At 46.1% G+C, this 19,888-nt stretch overlaps 1 protein-coding gene across 2 annotated transcripts in view; it reads left to right on the top strand.

The window, feature by feature from the left end:
* Positions 1-14,152: 14,152 nt before the first annotated feature.
* The window catches only part of KDM3A (lysine demethylase 3A), a 30,921-nt gene continuing 25,185 nt past the window's right edge, over positions 14,153-19,888 (top strand). The window contains exons 1-3 of one of the 2 annotated variants that reach the window (XM_035547127.2): positions 14,155-14,587; positions 17,189-17,344; positions 19,524-19,634. In XM_035547127.2, coding sequence (XP_035403020.1) covers positions 14,417-14,587; positions 17,189-17,344; positions 19,524-19,634 — 438 coding nt within the window. In that variant the 5' untranslated portion in view covers positions 14,155-14,416. Of the gene's footprint in view, positions 14,588-17,188; positions 17,345-19,523; positions 19,635-19,888 lie in introns of both variants that reach the window. The other variant, XM_050710676.1, reaches the window with a different exon arrangement.

Below are 19,888 nucleotides of genomic sequence, written 5' to 3' on the forward strand. Positions count from 1 at the left end.
ACTCCTAAACACTCTGCTGTGGACAGCTCACAAAAGGAATGTTAAAAAAAAAAAGAAAACATCGCTAAAAAAAATGATGCATGAACAAAGGAAATGATCTCCCTTCCAAAAAACTGTTTTCTGATCAAAGCGTAGAGCCTCCTGTTATAGCAGGAAAGAAGAGATGCTGCCTCCTCTTAGGGATGTGACATACACCTCCCTTATTTTTATGAAGCTCTTCTCCCCCTGCCCCTGCCACACAAGGACATACTGATTTGACAAAGGCTACAAACAGAGGAGGACAAGCTGTTCAGATACGTTGGTTGGATGCTTGGGGAATGTCAGCTTGCAATTTCCCCGTAGCAGGTTCAGATCCTGACCATCTTCCTCCTGAGGCTTTTCTTCTTTTTGAACACACGGGGAACTATAGGCCTGTTCGGGGAACTATAGGCCTGTCAGTTTGACCTCGGTGCCAGGGAAGCTGATGGAGCAGATTATCTTGAGGGTCATCACGCGGCACTTGCAGGGCAACCAGGCGATCAGGCCCAGTCAGCATGGGTTTATGAAAGGCAGGTCCTGCTTGACGAACCTGATCTCCTCCTATGACCAAGTGACGCGCTTGGTGGATGAGGGAAGGGCTGTGGATGTGGTCTACCTTGACTTCAGTAAGGCTTTTGACACCGTTCCCCACAACATTCTCCTCAAGAAACTGGCTGCTTGTGGCTTGGACTGGCGTACGCTTCGTTGGGTTAAAAACTGGCTGGATGGCCGGACCCAAAGAGTTGTGGTGAATGAAGCCAAATCCAGTTGGAGGCCGGTTACGAGTGGTGTCCCCCAGGGCTCGGTACTGGGGCCGGTCCTCTTTAATATCTTTATCGATGACCTGGATGAGGGCGTCCAGTGCACCCTCAGTAAGTTTGCAGATGACACCAAGCTAAGTGCGTGTGTCGATCTGCTCGAGGGCAGGAAGGCTCTGCAGGAGGATCTGGATAGGCTGGAGCGATGGGCTGAGGTCAACTGTATGAAGTTCAACAAGGCCAAGTGCCGGGTCCTGCACCTGGGGCGCAACAACCCCAAGCAGCGCTACAGGCTGGGAGATGAGTGGCTGGAAAGCTGCCTGGCCGAGAAGGACCTGGGAGTATTGGCTGATAGTCGGCTGAATATGAGCCAGCAGTGTGCTCAGGTGGCCAAGAAGGCCAACAGCATCCTGGCCTGTATAAGAAGCAGTGTGGCCAGCAGGTCTAGGGAAGTGATTGTGCCCCTGTACTCGGCTCTGGTGAGGCCGCACCTCGAGTACTGTGTTCAGTTTTGGGCCCCTCGCTACAGGAAGGACATGGACGTGCTCGAGCGAGTCCAGAGAAGGGCGACCAAGCTGGTGAGGGGTCTGGAGAACAAGTCTTACGAGGAGCGGCTGAGGGAGCTGGGGTTGTTCAGCCTGGAGAAGAGGAGGCTCAGGGGAGACCTCATCGCTCTCTATAGGTACCTTAAAGGAGGCTGTAGAGAGGTGGGGGTTGGTCTGTTCTCCCACGTGCCTGGTGACAGGACGAGGGGGAATGGGCGAAAGTTGCGACAGGGGAGTTTTAGGTTGGATGTTAGGAAGTACTTCTTTACTGAAAGGGTTGTTAGGCATTGGAATGGGCTGCCCAGGGAGGTGGTTGAGTCGCCATCCCTGGAGGTCTTTAAAAGGCGTTTAGATGTAGCCCTTAGTGATATGGTTTAGTGGAGGACTTGTTAGTGTTAGGGCAGAGGTTGGACTAGATGATCTTGGAGGTCTCTTCCAACCTAGACAATTCTGTGATTCTGTGAAAACGTCTGCATGGCTGCTGGAGTGAGAAGTCGTGTGTGACAGAGATGCTCATCCTGCTAGAGAAAGGAAGCTGCTAAAAGGAGAACTGCACTAGTGACTTCTAATAATAAGATATACTCTCAAGGCTGGAAATCAGCAGCAAGACCAAGCCTATTTTGTTTTAAAACAGGACATTTATCATTCTGAAAAAGGAAAGGGTGAATTGCTGTGACCGATGCATACTGAGTCAAGACCAGGGGAAGGTTACTCTCTAAATTTGCTGGTGGGTGCCTTCCTGAGTCCCAAGTATCAGCTACAGAGAAGATACCAAGACATACGGAGCTTTAGACTGATCCAGTATATCAATTCTTATATTCTTGCACTGGAAGGATGAGATTTTTTAATTTTGTTCCTGTACAGTGCTTAACAATGACTACAAGAGAACAGTGAATGTACCAGAGGATGACTCATCCACGCTCCTGCCCTTAAAGCAGACACGGAGAGACAGGAGGAAGGAAATTAAGCATTAGTGTGAACATGGGATTCGTTAAAGAGGGATGTTGAGAGAAATATGGTCAGTGCACGGCCTTGAGCTTTCACCGAGGCGCCATGCAGATGGGAATGCTAAAGATAACCAGAAGCTGTAAATAATGAGTGAAGGGGCCCCTCTCACGGGCAGAAGAGACAAGGTTTCCTCCAAGGAAAGCAAGGAATGTGAGGGAGGCTATGGACAGCCCCAGTTATGCCAGGGGGAAGCTAAAGGACTGCTGCAGCCTGGTCTTAGCAGTTTCTAGAGACAGGCTGTCTTCGCAGACTGATGCAATAAAAGAATTGAAGGCAATAAGAGAGGAAAGCAAAGCGGGGTTCTTCGCCAGCCCTTGCTGATGGCCTTTAACCAACCCGTGTGATATCGCAGGCACTGCTCTGCTTGGAGGTACTCCTCGTACAGGTGAAATTACCCAGCGATTACCAAACTACTGGGGGGTTGTAAAATCAAGCTTTCGTAACTGTGTGCTACTTCACCGGAAGTTTTAATAAAGAGCTGCTATTGGCCCTCAGGCTCAATGTAAATCCCAGCACAAACCAGGACGTGGCGACTTCAGATTTCAATTTTGTGCAAAGAGCCCCTGGGGAGGCAGAAGGGAGCTAGCTGTGCGGGCACACCTGCCCGAGGTGCCTCCCCACGGGAGCTACTCGGGAGTACCGGCAGGTGAGCAGCAACCTCGCTGGGAGAGCTCTAATTTCTCCAGGGCTTTTCCCATCCTCCTACCACAGCTTGCCCTCTCTTCCTGTACGCCAGTGCCTCTTCCATGGGCGCCTCGTTCTGTTCCTCTCGAGGTGTGTAAGCCTTATGGCTGCTTTCTCCTCAGCTATAAGTGCAAAGAGAAATGGTGAGTGTCAGAGCACAGGGCACATTAAAGACACTGACTCTTGTACCATAAATGTAATTATGAGTATGAAATCCTAACACCCTAAAAGCAGCTAGATCCAGCTCTGTTTAATCATAGAAACAGTAAAAGTGATGCCAGAGAAAGTAAGTTTCTTTATATGGATGTATTATATAACTTCTTTTTTTCCCCGCAGTCAGGGGATAAGAAAACTTGCAGTATCATCCTGCTTCTCTCTGTCATTACGTGGCAGAACAAACAAGAATTAATAGCCTTCCCAGGGATTACAAGGCTGAGCTCCAAAACTGAAAAGGAACAAAGGCAGGATCCAAACAAACAAGTGAAAGGCTTCAGAAAACAAAGGGAAAATACACCTACTGGGATAAGAGTTTCCAAGTTATCTTCTAGGGGGTATTTATAGAGGACCCGATCTCCACAAACGTTCCTCCGTTTTGAAGACTTGTAACAACTCGCTTTAATGCCACTGTTAATGGGACCAAATAATGGCTTCTTGGCTTGTACCTGCTTACAACAACGGTCAGAGCGAGCGGTGTGGGAATAGCACGCTGAGCACTCCCAGCCTTTGGTACTGAGACGTGATAATGTTCGAACACATCTCTGAGTGACACGTGGCTGCCCAAGGAAAGCGACAGCAGTCTTCCCACACAGAGAGTCCTCCAGTCCGACTGCTTAGCAAAAGGCTACAGCAGGAAATGGAAACTGGGACTCCTGAAAGTCTCTACTTTTGTACAACGAACTACCACAAAACCAGAACAAGAGACGACTGTGTTCTGGAGCTCCATTTTTCATGTCAGTTTCCAGCCATGCTCCAGCTGGAAGACCACGAGATCTAACCTCTTGAGCTGCTAAGAGAAGCATGTGCGAGCACAGACCCTCCCTCCCAGCTCCAACAAGAGACTCTTAATTGCAATGCATGCAGGTGGTGGTGTTTTCTGTACTCTCTTCTCCCTCGGACCCCATTTCAGCCATCCTCCGTTGAAAATACTTCCAGCGGCTATTACAGCTTGGAGATTCTCCCAAGTACCACCGAAATGGAATGCAATGGACAAAAGAAGGCCAATGAATCTCTCACTGCCAACGGCAGGACTGCGAAAATGCATCTACACTCCACGAGAAACGTGCCAGCGAATCACACCGTCTTCCCAGCATTACCCTGAAAGCAGTTAGGGCACCGATAAAGGTGTTGCTGTAGCAACACGGAGCTTTCTCCCAGACAGCTACACAAGTATGTCCTCGGTATCCAGGGGGTGATTTTCAATTTATGCTGAGCTCCACGCCGCTGAGGCTACACCTGACTTTGTAGAATATCTGAATAATTTAGGCTGCAAGTAGCCTCTGGAGGTCATCTGCTCCGAGCTCTAGTTCAAAGCAGGGCCAGCTTTGAAGCTACAGCACGCTGGAGAGAGCCTCGTCTCCGGCTAAGATTTTATAAAGCAGTCTAGACATGACTTTGTGAGCTGCGGCTATCGCAGCAGAGTGCAACGTGAGACAGTTTTAACCTGACAACACCTCTGCAGAACTGGTACGGCAGGCGGAGACCAGAAGTTAGCACTGAAGTTGTCTCTCCTGGTGGCAGCAGCGTGGCAGCTATCGGAGCGCTCGGCAACCCTCTGTGTGGCAAACCTCTTGCTGGCAACTGGGTCAAGACATCGCTTCTCTGAATGGAAAACTGGTTCTGCAGAAGTCGAGTGCATTCCTCCTACTCGCTGCGAGGAGGAGGATTCCAGTCCTTGGTTTGGGGCTACAGTAAACATGCACGGTGGGCAGCTGCAGACATGAAGAGTTAATCCCTCTAATAGCCTTTGTAAATCTAACCACAGCGATCAAGGGGTATTGAGCATAATTAATATACCCATAGGGCGCGTGTTAGATTAACAGGATTACCTGCTGCTGGCGGTAATGCTACCCTGCTTTAATTCGGTACTTCTCTCAAGAAGGGAAGGTACTTTCTAAAGGTGGGTAAATATTTGCTAATCCCAGAGAGGAAAATGAAAGTGCAAAGAGATTCGGTAATAACGCCAGTCCCAGGGTGAACGTGTAGCAACAGCCCCGTCGCATGCTCGAGCACAGCATTTGTAAGCCATCAGATCTCACGACCAGCTCACGAAGTCCTAGCAATTACAGCACGTCCTGGTTTCTTACGCTAACCGCGTGCTTATAGAGCACTATTTCTATTGCTAGTTAAGCTTCCATTTTCCCTACTCACTTTTTGTTAACTTCGAAAGTCCACAGAAGATAAATCTGGGGAGCAAACTTTTGGATTAAGATGGCAAACGTAGAAAAGGTTCCTTCCTTCACGCTGCAGCATGTCTAACACTGTGCTAGGGAACGTAAGTGCTCAGAATTCTTACATGGGATTAATTTATTTGGTATCTTTTATAGCCTTTGAGCATAAATTACTATTTTGCACTCCGTGTACAAACAATAGAGGTGGTTTGAAATATTCTGATAAAAGAATGAACTTTAAGAGTAATGCTTTCTCTTTTTCCCTCTTTAAAAGATCTTTTATGGCCACAACCTATTCTCGTGACTCCTGTCTTAAGACATCATTCTTCTAGCATTCATAAGGTCATTTGTCCCACGGGAAACCTGAGAACCCTGAAAATACACTGTATTGCTCATCAGCGTCTCGCACCAACATTCACTCACAGAAGCTTTCAGTGACAAAGAAAATGAATTCAGTGCCTACCTAATTCAGGCAACAATGTCTGAACCTAAGAGAAGCACCGACTCCATCCCACCTTATGTTAGCATCTAGTTCAGCATTTACCCTAAACGAAAGGGTGGAGCGTAAGTCAATAATCAGGGACCTCTGCAGAAGCTGGGGAAGATAAGACATCTCTAGGGGGTGATTTGTCCCACTTATTCTAGACACCTATTTCAGCATGAATCTCCTTCTGGAGACGCTTCCCTTCCCTCCCTACGGAGTATGCCCAGACAACTAGATGCCTGCCGGCAGATGAAGTTCGTTAAATGCGCATTTTTTTTTTTGGTATCGGCAGCTTGTGCCCTACACGTCACACAGAGTGAGACACATCCTACGGCTGCTGCAACCCGAGGCACAACTGCTAATCAGCTCCGTGGTGGGAGGCAGGGAAACCAGCACCTGGCGTGCAGCCGTGCCCTCCAAAATTCAAAGTCCTCAGTGATCTGCTGAGCTGTGTTTTTCCAACATTGCTTTTATAAAATCCCCTTTCAGCTTTACCAAGCATCTCCAATCACCTAAAGTTATTTTCCTACTTCCTTCTGAGACAAACCCACGATCCACCTCCGGCTGTCCCGAGGCAGACACACAGGTTTTAAGCCACACCTTATCGTTTGTGTGTCCAAGTCTGCTGGACAACAGAGAGCTGGGAGTGACTCGGAGGTGCCTCTTATATGTTCATTAGGAAACTTCAACTGTAAATTTTAATCTGTGATGATTTACACATAGGCAATAAGAATTAGAAGCAGCACTAGAAGCCTATGCTACAGCACAAGGTCCTCTGCAAAGGAAACTGGGAAATGTTTATGTAGGTGGTGTTTGATTTTTGTTGTTGTTTTGTTTTGTATGTTTTTGTTTATTTGTTTTTTGTTTTGTTTTGTTTTTGAGAACTGCAGTTTAGTAACCATGCTTCGTAAGGGCATTGGATATTAGGAAGCAACAAAAGCTCAATTTTGAGTTCTTGTGCTTTTTAGAAGAGATAAGGGACAAGACAGCTTGCAATCTTCCTTTTAGGAGAAGACGGGATTAACATAGTCTCTTAAAAAAAACACGGATGAAATTCCTGATTTCACTGGAGCCAGGATTTTGCCTTGAATCCGTTGTTTCAACTTTAGGCAAAAAAAAATCTAGCGTTAGGAGAACAGGCATTAGTCTTTGACAACTGTGAAGAGAGATGATTGAGGAATCTTAGTTTTACTGACGTGCTATTGATGCGGGGAGCTTCACAGCGAGGAGCAGGAAATTACTGCGAGTTTTACAGCGATAAACACAGCCAAGCGCATCAGATTTACCAGCGCCAGCACCGACGCCCCGCTGCGCCGCAGGCTTCAGGTTGGAACCCAGCTGTCATCCCCTAGAACTGGCCAGGGCTCCCCTCTGCCTGGCCACAGCACACGGCAGGAGAGGCGAGACCGAAAAACTCCCCAAAACTCCCAGCTGCAGCTAAGCTGCCGAGCAGTCACGGGGCGTATTTCCAGCTCGGGCTGCGAGCAGGGGGAAGGTGGAAGCTCCTTCAACGGGACAGGGGTTCCAGCTTCTTTGTTGCTTTGTTGCTTTGAATCCATCTCTCCTCTTGCTTATATATTATTTCTTGCATCCTCCCTGTATCTGAAACAGATGACTCAATCCCCGTTTAATATTAAACATCTTCGGGGAAAAATTCTTAGCAGCTGCTTCACAATCACGCTTTTTTTTCCCTCCCTGCCATTAGGGAGTGTAAACACTTATTAAAGTTTAAAAGGAAATTTGAGGATTAAAATAATGTTTAATTAGTAGCTCATCATCTTTCAGGTGCACAACACAAAGCAATTCATAAGAATTACAGATTCAAGAATGATTATTGTCATCCCCATCTTAGAGAGAAACGCAGTGAATTAAATTATCTGCCTAATAATACACTCAGTGTTAGATTCCAGATCTGGCTCCCAGTTCTGTGCTATAGCAACTAGGTCACATTTAGAAATCTACAATTTTAAAATATTCCCAGTTCTTCTACACTCACCAATACCTAGGATCGTTATATTCCCGCCCTCTCTCCCCCTTTTTTAAGTGACACTGAAGCTAACAACATTACTTCGTTAGCGCGGTAGCAGCACCACATGAAAAATTTCCAAGAAAGCTATTTCTCAGGTGACCCTTGACGTTAGAAGATCCTGTACTTTCCTACAGGAATCAGAGCTATTACACTAGTAGATAAAAGAGCTAACACTCTACCAAACACCCATTGCTCCAGTTCAAAGGACAGCCGGTAAGTGGCTGGATGAAAGAATTAGAGTCAAGAAAAGTCAGCATCCTCTGTGGGGAGCAGAAGGATTTACAGAGCGTCAGGTAAGGTTCAAGTATACACAACATACCCACGATGATGACTCCCTACTGCCTTCTTCACGTTGAGCCTCTTTTTAGTGAACGTACATTCAAAACCAAGCAAAGTTCTTCTCCAAATTGCACATACTTGTAACTCACGACAATCACTGCGTCTTTGTGTTTACTACTTTGTCAAAAATTACATCCAATTACCAAGGTCAAAAGCATCCCAAATACTTCCAACAGAAGACAGATACAGTTTTCAAAAAACAAATACAGCGCTACAAATTTTGTCCAAGCAGTCCTACGGAAGTACGTAGCAGCCTCCATCAATATGAGTAACATTTCTATCAAGTACACTAGCATTCACCGACCTTGCTACACCTCCCAGGAGCCTGAGTTGCTGAAAATTCCTGTCCTAGGGAAAGGTGTAACTTTTTTGCCAAGGGAAGAAACTCAGTCACAAGAGAGTGTTGTTGAAAAGAGACAGGAGGCAGCACTTTGTAACATTCCTTAAGAGCCTCTCCAGCACTGGCAGGGAATGAAGCAATGGCTAACTGGCCTTCACCGACCCCACGGTAAGTTATTTCAGCAGTGAAAGAGCCTGGACATTGCTAAGAAGCAGAATACGAATAACGTGACTTGTTTTCAGTTTGTTGTGAGGCTCCTGGAAGTGAATAATTAACAAATTACAATTTCCTTCGCTTCATTAAATAGCGTTGCTTATAGTTCACGGCATAACTTGCCTCAGCTTTCTCAGCTTGTTGCGTACACGGGTAGCGATATCACCACGACGTTCCTGCTGCGTTGCTGCTCTCTAAGATTTGATCCAACTGCCTCAAGGTAATATTGATTTGCATTCTTTAATTAAAATAATTATATCCTGAACCCTTTCAATTAATAGCTGACAAGGCAGTAACACCTGTAGGGAAAGGCCTTTTTTTTTCCAAAGAAGAATAAAATCTGCACATGACTGCTAACCACACTTCTCACGTCTAATGTTTGCTCATGGTTATTTTTTAACGGTTGCTATTGCATCACTCGATCTATAAATATCTGTTTAACTTTATAATTAATCTGAAAAAAATTAACATCCAGTCCCAATCCCTGGGCATTACTTTACATCCAATTTAATAATTAAATGTTAAATTAATGGTCAATCAAAACTTAAATAGTCAATCCTGATTTGCTATCCTAAAAGTCCTCTCACAATTCCCTGTTTCTACAGTTGTGATAGCAAATCTAAATCCTATTAACTCATCGTTAGCAAAAGAAAAGCAAATTACCCTCCACTATAGAGCACGTATGGCAACGGAAAAGAGTGAATTTAGCATTCCTTATGGGACTTTTCAGTAAGTAAATAAACTTATTTGTGGAGCATTGCAATGTACTTTGTGCCCAAATACATGCTTCCTTTACCTTTACATGAGGAGAAGGTATTAGCCAACGTAAGGCAAATTATTTCACTTTAACCTATGGTGAAGAGAGTAGTATGGAAAAAAGAGCAGAAACTAGTTCTGCTAGTCTGCAAAGCTGATCCGTGTGAGATGTGCTGAGGTAACGTGACTGAGCCACAGAAATGAGATCATACAGGCTTTTATCTTTTCACCCAACAACCAGAGCTGGGTTGAACAGGAGCAGTAACCAATCGACTTTATCTGTTAAAGAAATAATTAAACGACATCAATTTGGGTGCTAGTGAATAACAAAGCTTCTAGTAATCTGTTACCGCTCGTTCTTTTGGGCTTTACTTCAAGACATGCTGAGGAAATTAAGCTGTTAAGCAACCCCTAAATCCATGTTTCTAGTTAGCCTGACGGGCGCTGTAGCAGTCTGACCAGATGTGCTTTCACCTTTCAGTACGTGTCCTTACACCTTCATCATTAACCATGGGAGGAGGTGAAGTACTCACATTCTTTTCCTCGGCTTGTACAGCCCCTTATCCAAGGGGGCTTGGTTGAGACCTTAGACCTTTCAATGTTGCTACTGGAGAGGTTTAAGTAAAAACAGCATCCATAAGGTCTTGCGCTGACCATTAAGCATTTGTCCTAACTGCATGCAGACTTGTAGGCTGAACTTGGAAATGCAGGAGGAGAGTGCTGAAGAACCAACCATCTGCCCTCATTTATCAGGGAATGATATCAAACACTTTTAGATTTTTAGTGGAGGTTTTTCTTTTTTTTAGATTTTTAGATTTTTAGTGTTTTAGATTTTTAGATTATTTTTTTTTTTTAGTGTTTGATGATATCAAACACTTTTAGATAGTGGGACCCCAACTTTCAAGCACAAATATTTGAATAGCATGCCCAGAGAAGAAGGCTTAAATTCCCGAACATGTAAATTTTTTGGCATTGAAAGTTACAAAACTGGCTATTGAGAACTTCTACCACGTGTACTGTTAAACGCAAAAGTCTCTTCACCCAAAGCCTCTTACTCATTTTTTTTCCTGTAAGACTGGGAACAAGAGAAACCTGCTGTTACCTACTAAATGGTGGCTGAAAGAAAGAATTTATTCAAGTGTGTTCTGCGCTTACTGTTTAAAGAGCACCTGTTTGCACAGATTACTCCTTGCTCAAATAGGAGGTAAAGGTTTACTTATTAGCATCTCAACCCAGTAGGTAGAACTGGCTGTAAAAAAAACATGTTAAAGACTCCGTGCAGGCTGCAGCACAGGTGGAAATGTACTGCTTTGTAATTTAATCAGTTCTGCATATTTATAGCAAGAGTTTGCTTTGCAGATACTTCGAATAGCATTTTGCTCCTCAGATGTATATAAACCAGAGTGAGATACTTGCATCTGTGCCATTATCATAGTGATAGTTTGTTTGAAAGCTATTTCTGAACATTTTGATATTTCTATTGGCACACGGTGTGAGTATACGTTTCTACATTCAATTTTTCTAGTAGATGTAAGTTTTTGTGGAGACTATTGTGAGTAGCGATAAAATAACCAGCTAAAAACCCGTAAGTATTTATTTTTCTGTATTGTATGATTAAAATCCTGTCTAAGTAGATTGGGAAATATATTCTCAAATTATGCAACAAGTTCATAGATGTTTATAGCCGCAATTTAAAATCTTACATCTTCCAATTCTTGTCGTAAAATTTCACTGGTTACCCCAAGTTTATATCTCCTAAAGGGGCTAGATAATTTTAAAAAGATATTTGGTCATGATCTAAATCCTTCAAGGGATAAAGAATCCTAGGGAAGTGAAGCGAGTAGCTAATTATCTTCCCCACTTATAATAATAATAATAAAAAAATTAACTGCCTTAAGCTTCTAGCCCCCTAGTTTTGGATACCTCTGCTCTTCCAGGATGGAAAGCTTGTTTGCACCCAGAATGCTTGATTTTTCTTTATTCATTTACTTACTTGTCCAGACTCCTCTCAACTTGTACTTTGTCTACTTTGCCATCTTCTCATCTGGTCTTTGCTGATTTTTTTACTTTATTTATATTCAGAATGTTGCATTTTGATCAGATGACTCTTCTCTTAGCACCCTGCTATTGGCTCATCTGTTATTTCAAAAATGTGAGCTAACTTCAAAAGTGTAAGTTAACTTCCAATGTCATTCATGGACAACGTCACCCCAGCTGCCATCCCGTCCTTGCTCTCTTACTCTTGGCCCTCCAGGCTGGTATCCTACCCAAACCGTGCCATTTTTCAAACAACCACTTCTGATATTCACGCTACTCTTTGCACGTGGGAGTTGGCTATTCACAAAACCCACATTGTTGTCTTTCAAATCCATCCTTAAAGCTTTTCTTTATTATGGTGCCTGCAGAAAATGTTTACCCTTCGGCAACTGGTATGCTACCAACAGTTAGGTCTATTGTATCAGCTAATACTGTTTCTTTATTGCCTAACACTTCTCTTCCTGTATTAATCAGCTACCCTTTGAGGCAAAGTGTTTTCCATGCACAAAAACTAAGGGCTTTAAATAAGGAGGGTATACAATACACACTGTAGGATGTACAATACATTGTGTACAACTGCTGTTACAATAGCAAAACAAGTAATTTGGTAGCTTCAAATACAGCTTGCTTTATACGGTATCTCATCACAAGTTCCATGTTGTAGGCCTGGTCTATATGCTAAATATTTAAATCTGAGAAGCAAACTTACCCATTCCTCCTTTTGATGGCTGCTAATGAGTATTTCTCCAGGCTATGTGTGGTTGCTCATATATTAGATTCGTTTTCTACTAGCCACGTCTGTTTATTTTCCCTGCTGAAAACGCTGCATAATGCCAGGTTCACCTCACTGCTAGGAATCACCGAAGAAGTCTTAAAGTTACTGGGGTATTTGGGCTGCCTGATCCCCAGTGCGAAGGAAAGGAATTCCCTCATCATGATGAGCAAGGAATTTTTGTGCCATACGTGAGAGTTTGAATGTAGTAATTAAGCGTTCAATGGAGAATCCTACAGCAAACTGGTGGGAAAAGCTTTTAGATGTAGAGAGCTGGGGGTCGGCCTCTTCTCACAGATAACCAGCGATAGGACTAGAGGGAATGGCCTCAAGTTGTGCCAGGGGAGGTTCAGGTTGGAAATGAGGAGACATTTCTTCTCAGAAAGAGCAGTCAGGCATTGGGACGGGTTGCCCAGGGAGGTGGTGGGATCACCGTCCCTGGGGGTGTTCAAGGAAAGGTTGGGCCTGGTGCTTGGGGACATGGGTTGGTGGTGCCATTGGTGGTTGGACCAGATGATCTTGAAGGTCTTTTCCCACCTTAGTGATTCTGTGAAAACACTTAGCACAAGTAGCGCTATGTTCTTGAGAAAATGGTGGAAGAGATCTGACCATGGCAGGAGCATCCAACCTGTATGCAGCAGAGCTGGTGGGCGTTCGGGGCCTGGTAAGTTTCTGGTCATGAGAGGAACCAGGAGAAAACATGAGGTGAATGCTCTCTGCTTTCCCCGAGCAGGATGACTCAATAGCTTCTTTGCCTTGGGTACTTCATTTTTGTTCTTCTTCCTCCCACGTCATCATTTAGGAAAGTCTTGTGGTAAAAGATGAGTGCTGTGTCTTGCTAGGTTACTTCACAACACAACTAGCTTGCTCGTCACCATTTGATCAGTTTAACTTCTTGGTTTCATGACCTTTACCACAGCCTTTCACAACAGCATTGAGGTCCACCATGAAAGGAACAGAGGATGTGAGGTGGCAGAACCCATTAACTTTTAAACATGGCTACATAAACCACCCGAAAAGCTCTCCACACCCTTAAGGAACCTCTAGAAGACTTAATTTCCCCCCCCGAACCTGCTCCTGCCGCCCAGGAGCCCCCTTTCCCCATTCCCCCAAGCCCCAAACCACCACACAAGATGGCGGCCACGAGGCGCCGCCGCCCGCCCTTGGGCCGCAGCGCGCATGCGCAGGGGCGGCCGGTGGGCAGGTGGCGGTGCCCCGCGCCCTGTGCGCATGCGCAGCAGGCGGCCCGCAGCGCCCCCGCAGGTGCACCTTGCCACCGCGCGCATGCGCACGGGCGCCCGCCAGGTGCCCCCTCCCCCCGTGCTATATCTGAGTACGCCGCGGATCGCACGTATAAGGGGCCGCAGAACGCCCCTCAGCCTGCCACGGATCCTTCCGCCGGCTCCAAAAAAGGCACTTGTGGGTTAAAGCTCGGCTCGGCTGCCGCACCGATAGAAGCGCCGCGGCGCGGAACGGCCTCGAGTGTTCCGGTTTTCTCTCTCGGCCCCATCCGAGCCCCTCCGCGGAGGCGGTTGTCCGGAGGGACTCTTTGCGGAGGGATACCAGCCCTCCACACACATCGAGGGACCGTTTGGGGGCGGGGCCAGCGAGCCGCGGGCGCCGCCCCTCCGCACCAATCGCAGCGGGAGGCTCCGCGACGGGCAGCCAATGGGCGCGGCGGGCGGCGCGGCGGGGGCGGGGCTAAGGAGCGGCGGCGGCGGCGGCGGCGGCTGAGGGGGAGCGGCGCGATCGCGCTCGGCGCTGTGTGGAGGCCGCGGGGGGGCGGGGAGCGGGGGGAGGCGAGGCTGAGGGGAGGAAGCGGGCGAGGCTCGGCTGAGGGGCGCTCGGCGGGGAGCCCGGCCGCCTCCTTCCCCGTTCGGGAGGCTCCTGAGCGGGGAGGCAGGAACAAAGAGGCCGCGGGGGCCTCCGCTTTGAGGGGGGGGGGGTTCCCTCGGCTCTGCTTAATTAACGAGGGGGGGCTGCGAGGAGGAAGGGGGAGGCCGCTGCCTCCGGTTCTTCGGCCCCATCCTCCCCCCATGAGTTAAGATGGTTCTGAGGCTGGAGGGCAGCTGGTCGCTGCTGGTGGGCAAGCGCTTCCTCAGCCTGCTCGGCGACGACGACGGGCCCTGGGACACGGAGCGCGTGGCGGAATGGCCCTGGAAGGCGGGCAGGATCCGCGCCGTCTCGCACACCGACATATCCAAGCCAGACCTTAAGGTAATGGGGAGCTGGCCCAGAGGCCTTCGGGAGGCCGGGCTGCTCGCCTCGCCGCCTGGAGACCCGCTGCGTGCCTCTGGGTACGAGGCACGCGGGGTGTCGCACCCCATAAACACCCCCTGCTTTTGGGGGAGAGGTCGCTGGAAGAAGAAGACCTGACCCAGTGAGCCTCCTGCCCAGCTGGCACGCCGGCAGGCATGTGCACCCCCGGCTAAAGTCCCCGAGGTGCTCGCGCTGTTGCCGGAAATGGCCCCAAACTAATTGGAGATGGGTTGCGTTCCACCAGCGCTTTCAGAACTTTTTGTTGTAACCCATTTGCAGAGATTTTCTGTTTGCGTGTTTCCCGAGTATGGTTGGAGACCTTGTTTGTAAACAATTTTCTTCCCCGGAGCTGCTTATGGAACCGAAATGCTCCTTTTTGGAGTGGTGGCTCTTCTTTCTTCTTCTTTGGAGAAGGTGATAAGGAACAAATGTTTCTGTTGTCTTCAATCAGTGCCGCAGACGTAGCAAATGTGTGGGGGGGGTTGGAGGCTCCTCAGGCTCTTTTTGCGTGGTGGCTGTGTCTTAATGATGGTTACTGGTGGGCTTCTTCTGTGCACCATCAATTATTGCAGGCTTGGTGTAATTCATTAACTGTGTGTTCTGGGGGGAAATCGGGAGGCTGACAGAAGCTCGTAAGCACCTCTTTAGGAACTGTAGCCAGGAAAGCTATCCAAGCACGTCTAAAAGTATTTTTAGGATATAAAGTATTTGCTAAGGCCAAAACTCCATTACAGTAACACAGTCTTGGTACTCCTGTTTGTTTCTGCAGGGGATCTGGGCAGGCTGTCCCGTGACACCAAGTCTTCCCATTAAAATTGTTTCCTTTCTTTTTTTTAATGGGGAGAGTTCTGTGACCTCTGGTTAACCAAGGAAGCACCTTTCTGAACAAGAAGAAGGCTCAGCTTTACATTTATTTCTTGAACGGGCAAACTTTGGGGTGTGTTGTGGAGAGTCTCGAGTTGTTGGAGGCTGAGCTTCTCGTCCCGTGCGTGTACCTGGGGTGGAGCTTGCCCCACGGGGCCGTGCCCATCCCTTACTTGGTGTGTGGAGGAAGATGTTGTTGCAGAAAACTTCTTCGGGGCCTTCTCTGGGACTAAAAGGGAGAAGGAGCAGGTGCTCTCGGGGACTTCAGCGCCCCGCTGTGCGCCTTGTAGCTGGTTACGGTGCCGCCAGAAGCAATTACCTTCGTGCGTTCTCTGGTAAAAGCGTAGAGGAAGTTGTGAAGCAGACAATCGAGGCATAAAGAACTTCTCGTACCAAAATACGCGCTGCCTCCTTTCCTCTGTCGCAAGGAAGAGGGAATGTCTAGGAACACCCGAAATAGTAATGGTTTGAAAAAAGCGTCCAGAAGAGTAGAAATCCTTAATCTTTCCCACCTTGCTTCTCATAGAACGTCAGGAGCGAGCTACAGAAAGGAACGGTTGCCGGTGATGTTGGAAAGCCTTTTCTCAGCCGTATTTTCCTGTTTGTGCAGTGTTGATACTCCAACCAAAACAAGCCATTCTGGTTCTGGTAGTTGTGCTGTTTGCTTATCTCTTTCACCGTTTCCGTGAACTTCAGGATGACTAAATTCGGTTCTGCACCCGTCAGGTCTGCAGTTCCTGCCTGCGATAACGCCACTCGGCGTGCGTGCTCTTCCTTGCCTCTCCCCTCGCAGGGAAGCTGAACGCAAGGGGAAGTTTCTAAGATTCGCTCAATTAAGGCTTCTCCACTTGTAGGGTAAACGAGTTAGGTGCTATATTTAGGACAGTGATATTTTATGGGAGGGAGGAGAGATCTCTGAAGGTGTCGTTCTCTACCGAGTTATTTAAATCCCTGTAGTCAGGCAGGGTTTTATATGTGTTTTTTTCCCAGTCTTTTGATCATCTCTATGTTGCTTATCAAAGAATGGCAATGCCACCTCAAAGAAATTGGCCGAGAAACTATGTTTTCATCACATAGTGACAACTGCTTTCCTCTTGAAAAGTTTGTATACGTGCTTCAGAGATTTGTAGAGATGAACACCAATTAAAAGCAGGCAGGAAACGACCCCGCTATATAATTTCACCTCCTTTACTGGCTTACTCTCACTTGGGCTTCCAATAAAATAAGTGAAGATATTCCTTGGGACTCTTATTCTGAAAATATTTCTGGAAAAACAAGTCATCAGACACCCTCAATTTAGTGGAAAATGCATGTGCTACTGTACTACGCGGTCCTTTAAAGGTTGTTTTTGCTTGTTTGCTTTTTTTCCCTGACTGTAAACACTGGTGGGCCAACTAACCCAGTTAACTGGCCTTGATCAATAGAGGGCTTTTTGAGATGGGAAGGTCATCGAGTTAAATAGGAATGGGAATGTTTTGTGTGACGGTAATGCTGACGAGCCAGTTAACCTTAACTACACTTATAAAATACTAAGTCAGTCTAGGATGCTTCAGTGATCGCTTAATTGTATGACAGAAGGGCAATATTCTTGTTTTCATTGTGTTTCTAATTAATTTTTTAGAAGAAATTGTTGTTTATCATGTTTATCTTGTATGTGATGGAATATTAAGTTATTTACGTCTCTTCCTTTTGTAGATTTGTGTGGAATTTGATGATGAGTCATGGGAAAAAAGAAGATGGATAGAGGTCTACTGCCATAAGATGAAAGCATTCCTGGTGGAGCAAAAGCTGGTGCTGGCCGAAAGAAAAACTCAAGGCAGTTCTGTAACGCCGATCCAGTGGCCTGCAATGGCAAGTACACGGTTGGCCTGACTCGCTTGGGCTCTGCGTGGCCATCTTCTAAGCACGAGGCTTTCTGCTCGCTACAAGTGGGGGCTTCTCCAGTACAGCTTTGCTCGTGTCGTGCACCCGCATGTGTAAAGTGAAGGGAGGGTGAAACTCTTGGTACAGCTAGAGCTAGACAGAGCTTGTCGGCGTTCAGAGTCGCTATGTTGTGCCTAGAGATGCAGGGATGTGTTCTTATGACATTGCTTCCCTCCCAAGCTACTGTTCTGTACCATGCTGATTCCTTCTGTTTCTTGTTTCATGACATTATGGTTAAGAATAGAGAGAAAAAGAACAAATTCTAAGGTTTCTAAGGATAGCCTGTACTTTTATCTTAGGTTCTTTGTACTTTGCCTCAAGTACTGCTAATTCTTCAGTAATTCATGATCTGAGACAAAAATAATTTGAATGACTCTTACGTGATGGCTGTCTGCCACGGATCACTTGCGCGATCTAGTTTTTGTGCGTATAAAAACCTGAGCTACAGTTCCCAAGCCAGAAATCTAAGCTTCCCGCAAGTGCCACGCACGGCTGGCAGTGCAGATCAGCCAGTGGAGGTGAACAGAGGATTTGTCTTTGCTGATATGTTCAGCCAGTATAGTTTTACTTGACTGCTTTGGATGTTGCTACTCCTAGGGTAGTTGTGAAATAAACAAAGATGTAAATTTGCTGTACTTTAATTATGATGAGGTTGTAGGCCATGTTTAATACTCTTAACTTTGCTGGGCATAATGTGCACAGGGTAATTCATATTGCTGTGTTTTAGCTGAGGTTTGTCTAAACAGATACTGGTTGGATGTAGAGCTAAACAGGGTGGGAGAAGAAGTGGAGAGGGGAGTCCTTAGCTTTATTTCCTTCCCCTTGCAGTAATATCAATATATCTACTACTAGATCTTGCTGATACGATGTTCTGAAATCCTGCTTATTTCAACTTAGCTGTTGTCTCTTTACGTGCATCTGAACAGTTCTCACCTCCATTTTATGCAGGAGGTTTCCTTCCCTGGAGTGTTTAAGGGGTCAGTTCATGCAGTGTACCTGTTAGGTGGCGCATTGTAGGAGTGAGGTAGGATAAAGTAAAGCACGATGTTGGAACTTACCTTGGCAAAGATGTTTTTCCCCCCTTTCCTACCAGTGAAGGGATGAAAGAAAGGTCACAAAAGGCACGTGGGGATTTATTTATTTACATTTTGATTACAGCAATTGATTTGAGCGTACAGGAGAGTATGTTACTGACAAATAGAATGGCTTTGCAAAACTTGTAATGCCCAGTAGCTCCCGGAGCGACTGCTTTTGTTCTTACAGTGATACTGCCCCTTTCCTAGTGCTGTTGTAACTGAATTTAAAGCAGCAAAAGGAAAGAAAATCTTTCTTTGCATGACCAGTCCTTCAGAAACCCACCCACATACTCTATCAGAATGATTTTTTTTCTCTTCTTTTTAAATGGGGCATAAAAAGATGCATATAGAGGAGTTATTCTTGCTGCTTGTGATGTTCCAGGCTCCACGTATGTACCCACTCAGGTCTGTTAGCTGAAGGGCTAGACAAAATTTAATCTTGTGCATATTAAGATGAGTTCAGAAGCTTCTTAAGGAAGTCTTTGTTTCATGGCTGCTCTTAAAGCCTTTGGTTTACCTGAAGACAACATCGTTGGACTGGAGCAGTATAACTCTGAGGCTCTCTAAGTCGTCATACGTGCCTAAACTAAGGGTTTGGTATGTTATCAGTGGTGCGTGAGCTTTGAGAACTCACCTGCAAGCCCTGCAGCAGCCCTGCGGTGCTTTTCTAGATATCTCCCTGCCCTACCATGAGGAGGGGTTTTCATGAACGTGTCCCCAGTTGGAACTCCTCATGCTAGTAAAGTATTCATGTTGGGATGAGTGGGTAATGATTGTTAATGACAGCCACCTGAAGTCAATTCTTTACTCTTTCTAATAAATGAAATGAATTTCGAGTATAACCCAGTAACTTCTTTGTTAGGCTTGTATGAGAAAGTTTATTAGACACTTACTTTGTTTCAAGAGTCACATGTAGATGGGAGACCTTACCAGGGTAACAGATGCAAAACTAAAATTATTTTAACTAAGATGAACATGAGACATGATGAGATCTTACTCTACTTCTAAGAAAATGCTTATCACTTTTCTAGACTTACAAATCCTTAGTGGACAAAGCTGGTTTGGGATCAATGGTTTCGGTGCGCTATCTGGGCGAAGAGAGATGTGTTTTTCTTTCTAAAGACCTTTTGACACCCATCCAGGTAACTTTGTATGGCATCATAAACGTGAAATGTAAATCTTCTTATCTTGGTATTTAAGATATCTGAAGTTAATGTATTCTAAATGCAAGGCTTTAGACGGGTAAAAACTTGGAGAAGGTGTGTATTGCCACAACTCATGAACATCAGTTCTGGGTGTGATGTGTGTGTCCAGGACACACACAAGACAGCTGGATGAGGGAGCGTAGCAGGAGAGAGATTCAGCTCAGGTGGCAGCAGTTGCATCATGTTGTTGG

The sequence above is a fragment of the Cygnus atratus genome, chromosome 4 (genome assembly GCF_013377495.2).
Source record: "Cygnus atratus isolate AKBS03 ecotype Queensland, Australia chromosome 4, CAtr_DNAZoo_HiC_assembly, whole genome shotgun sequence".
In the NCBI taxonomy this organism is placed as follows: Eukaryota; Metazoa; Chordata; class Aves; order Anseriformes; family Anatidae; genus Cygnus; species Cygnus atratus.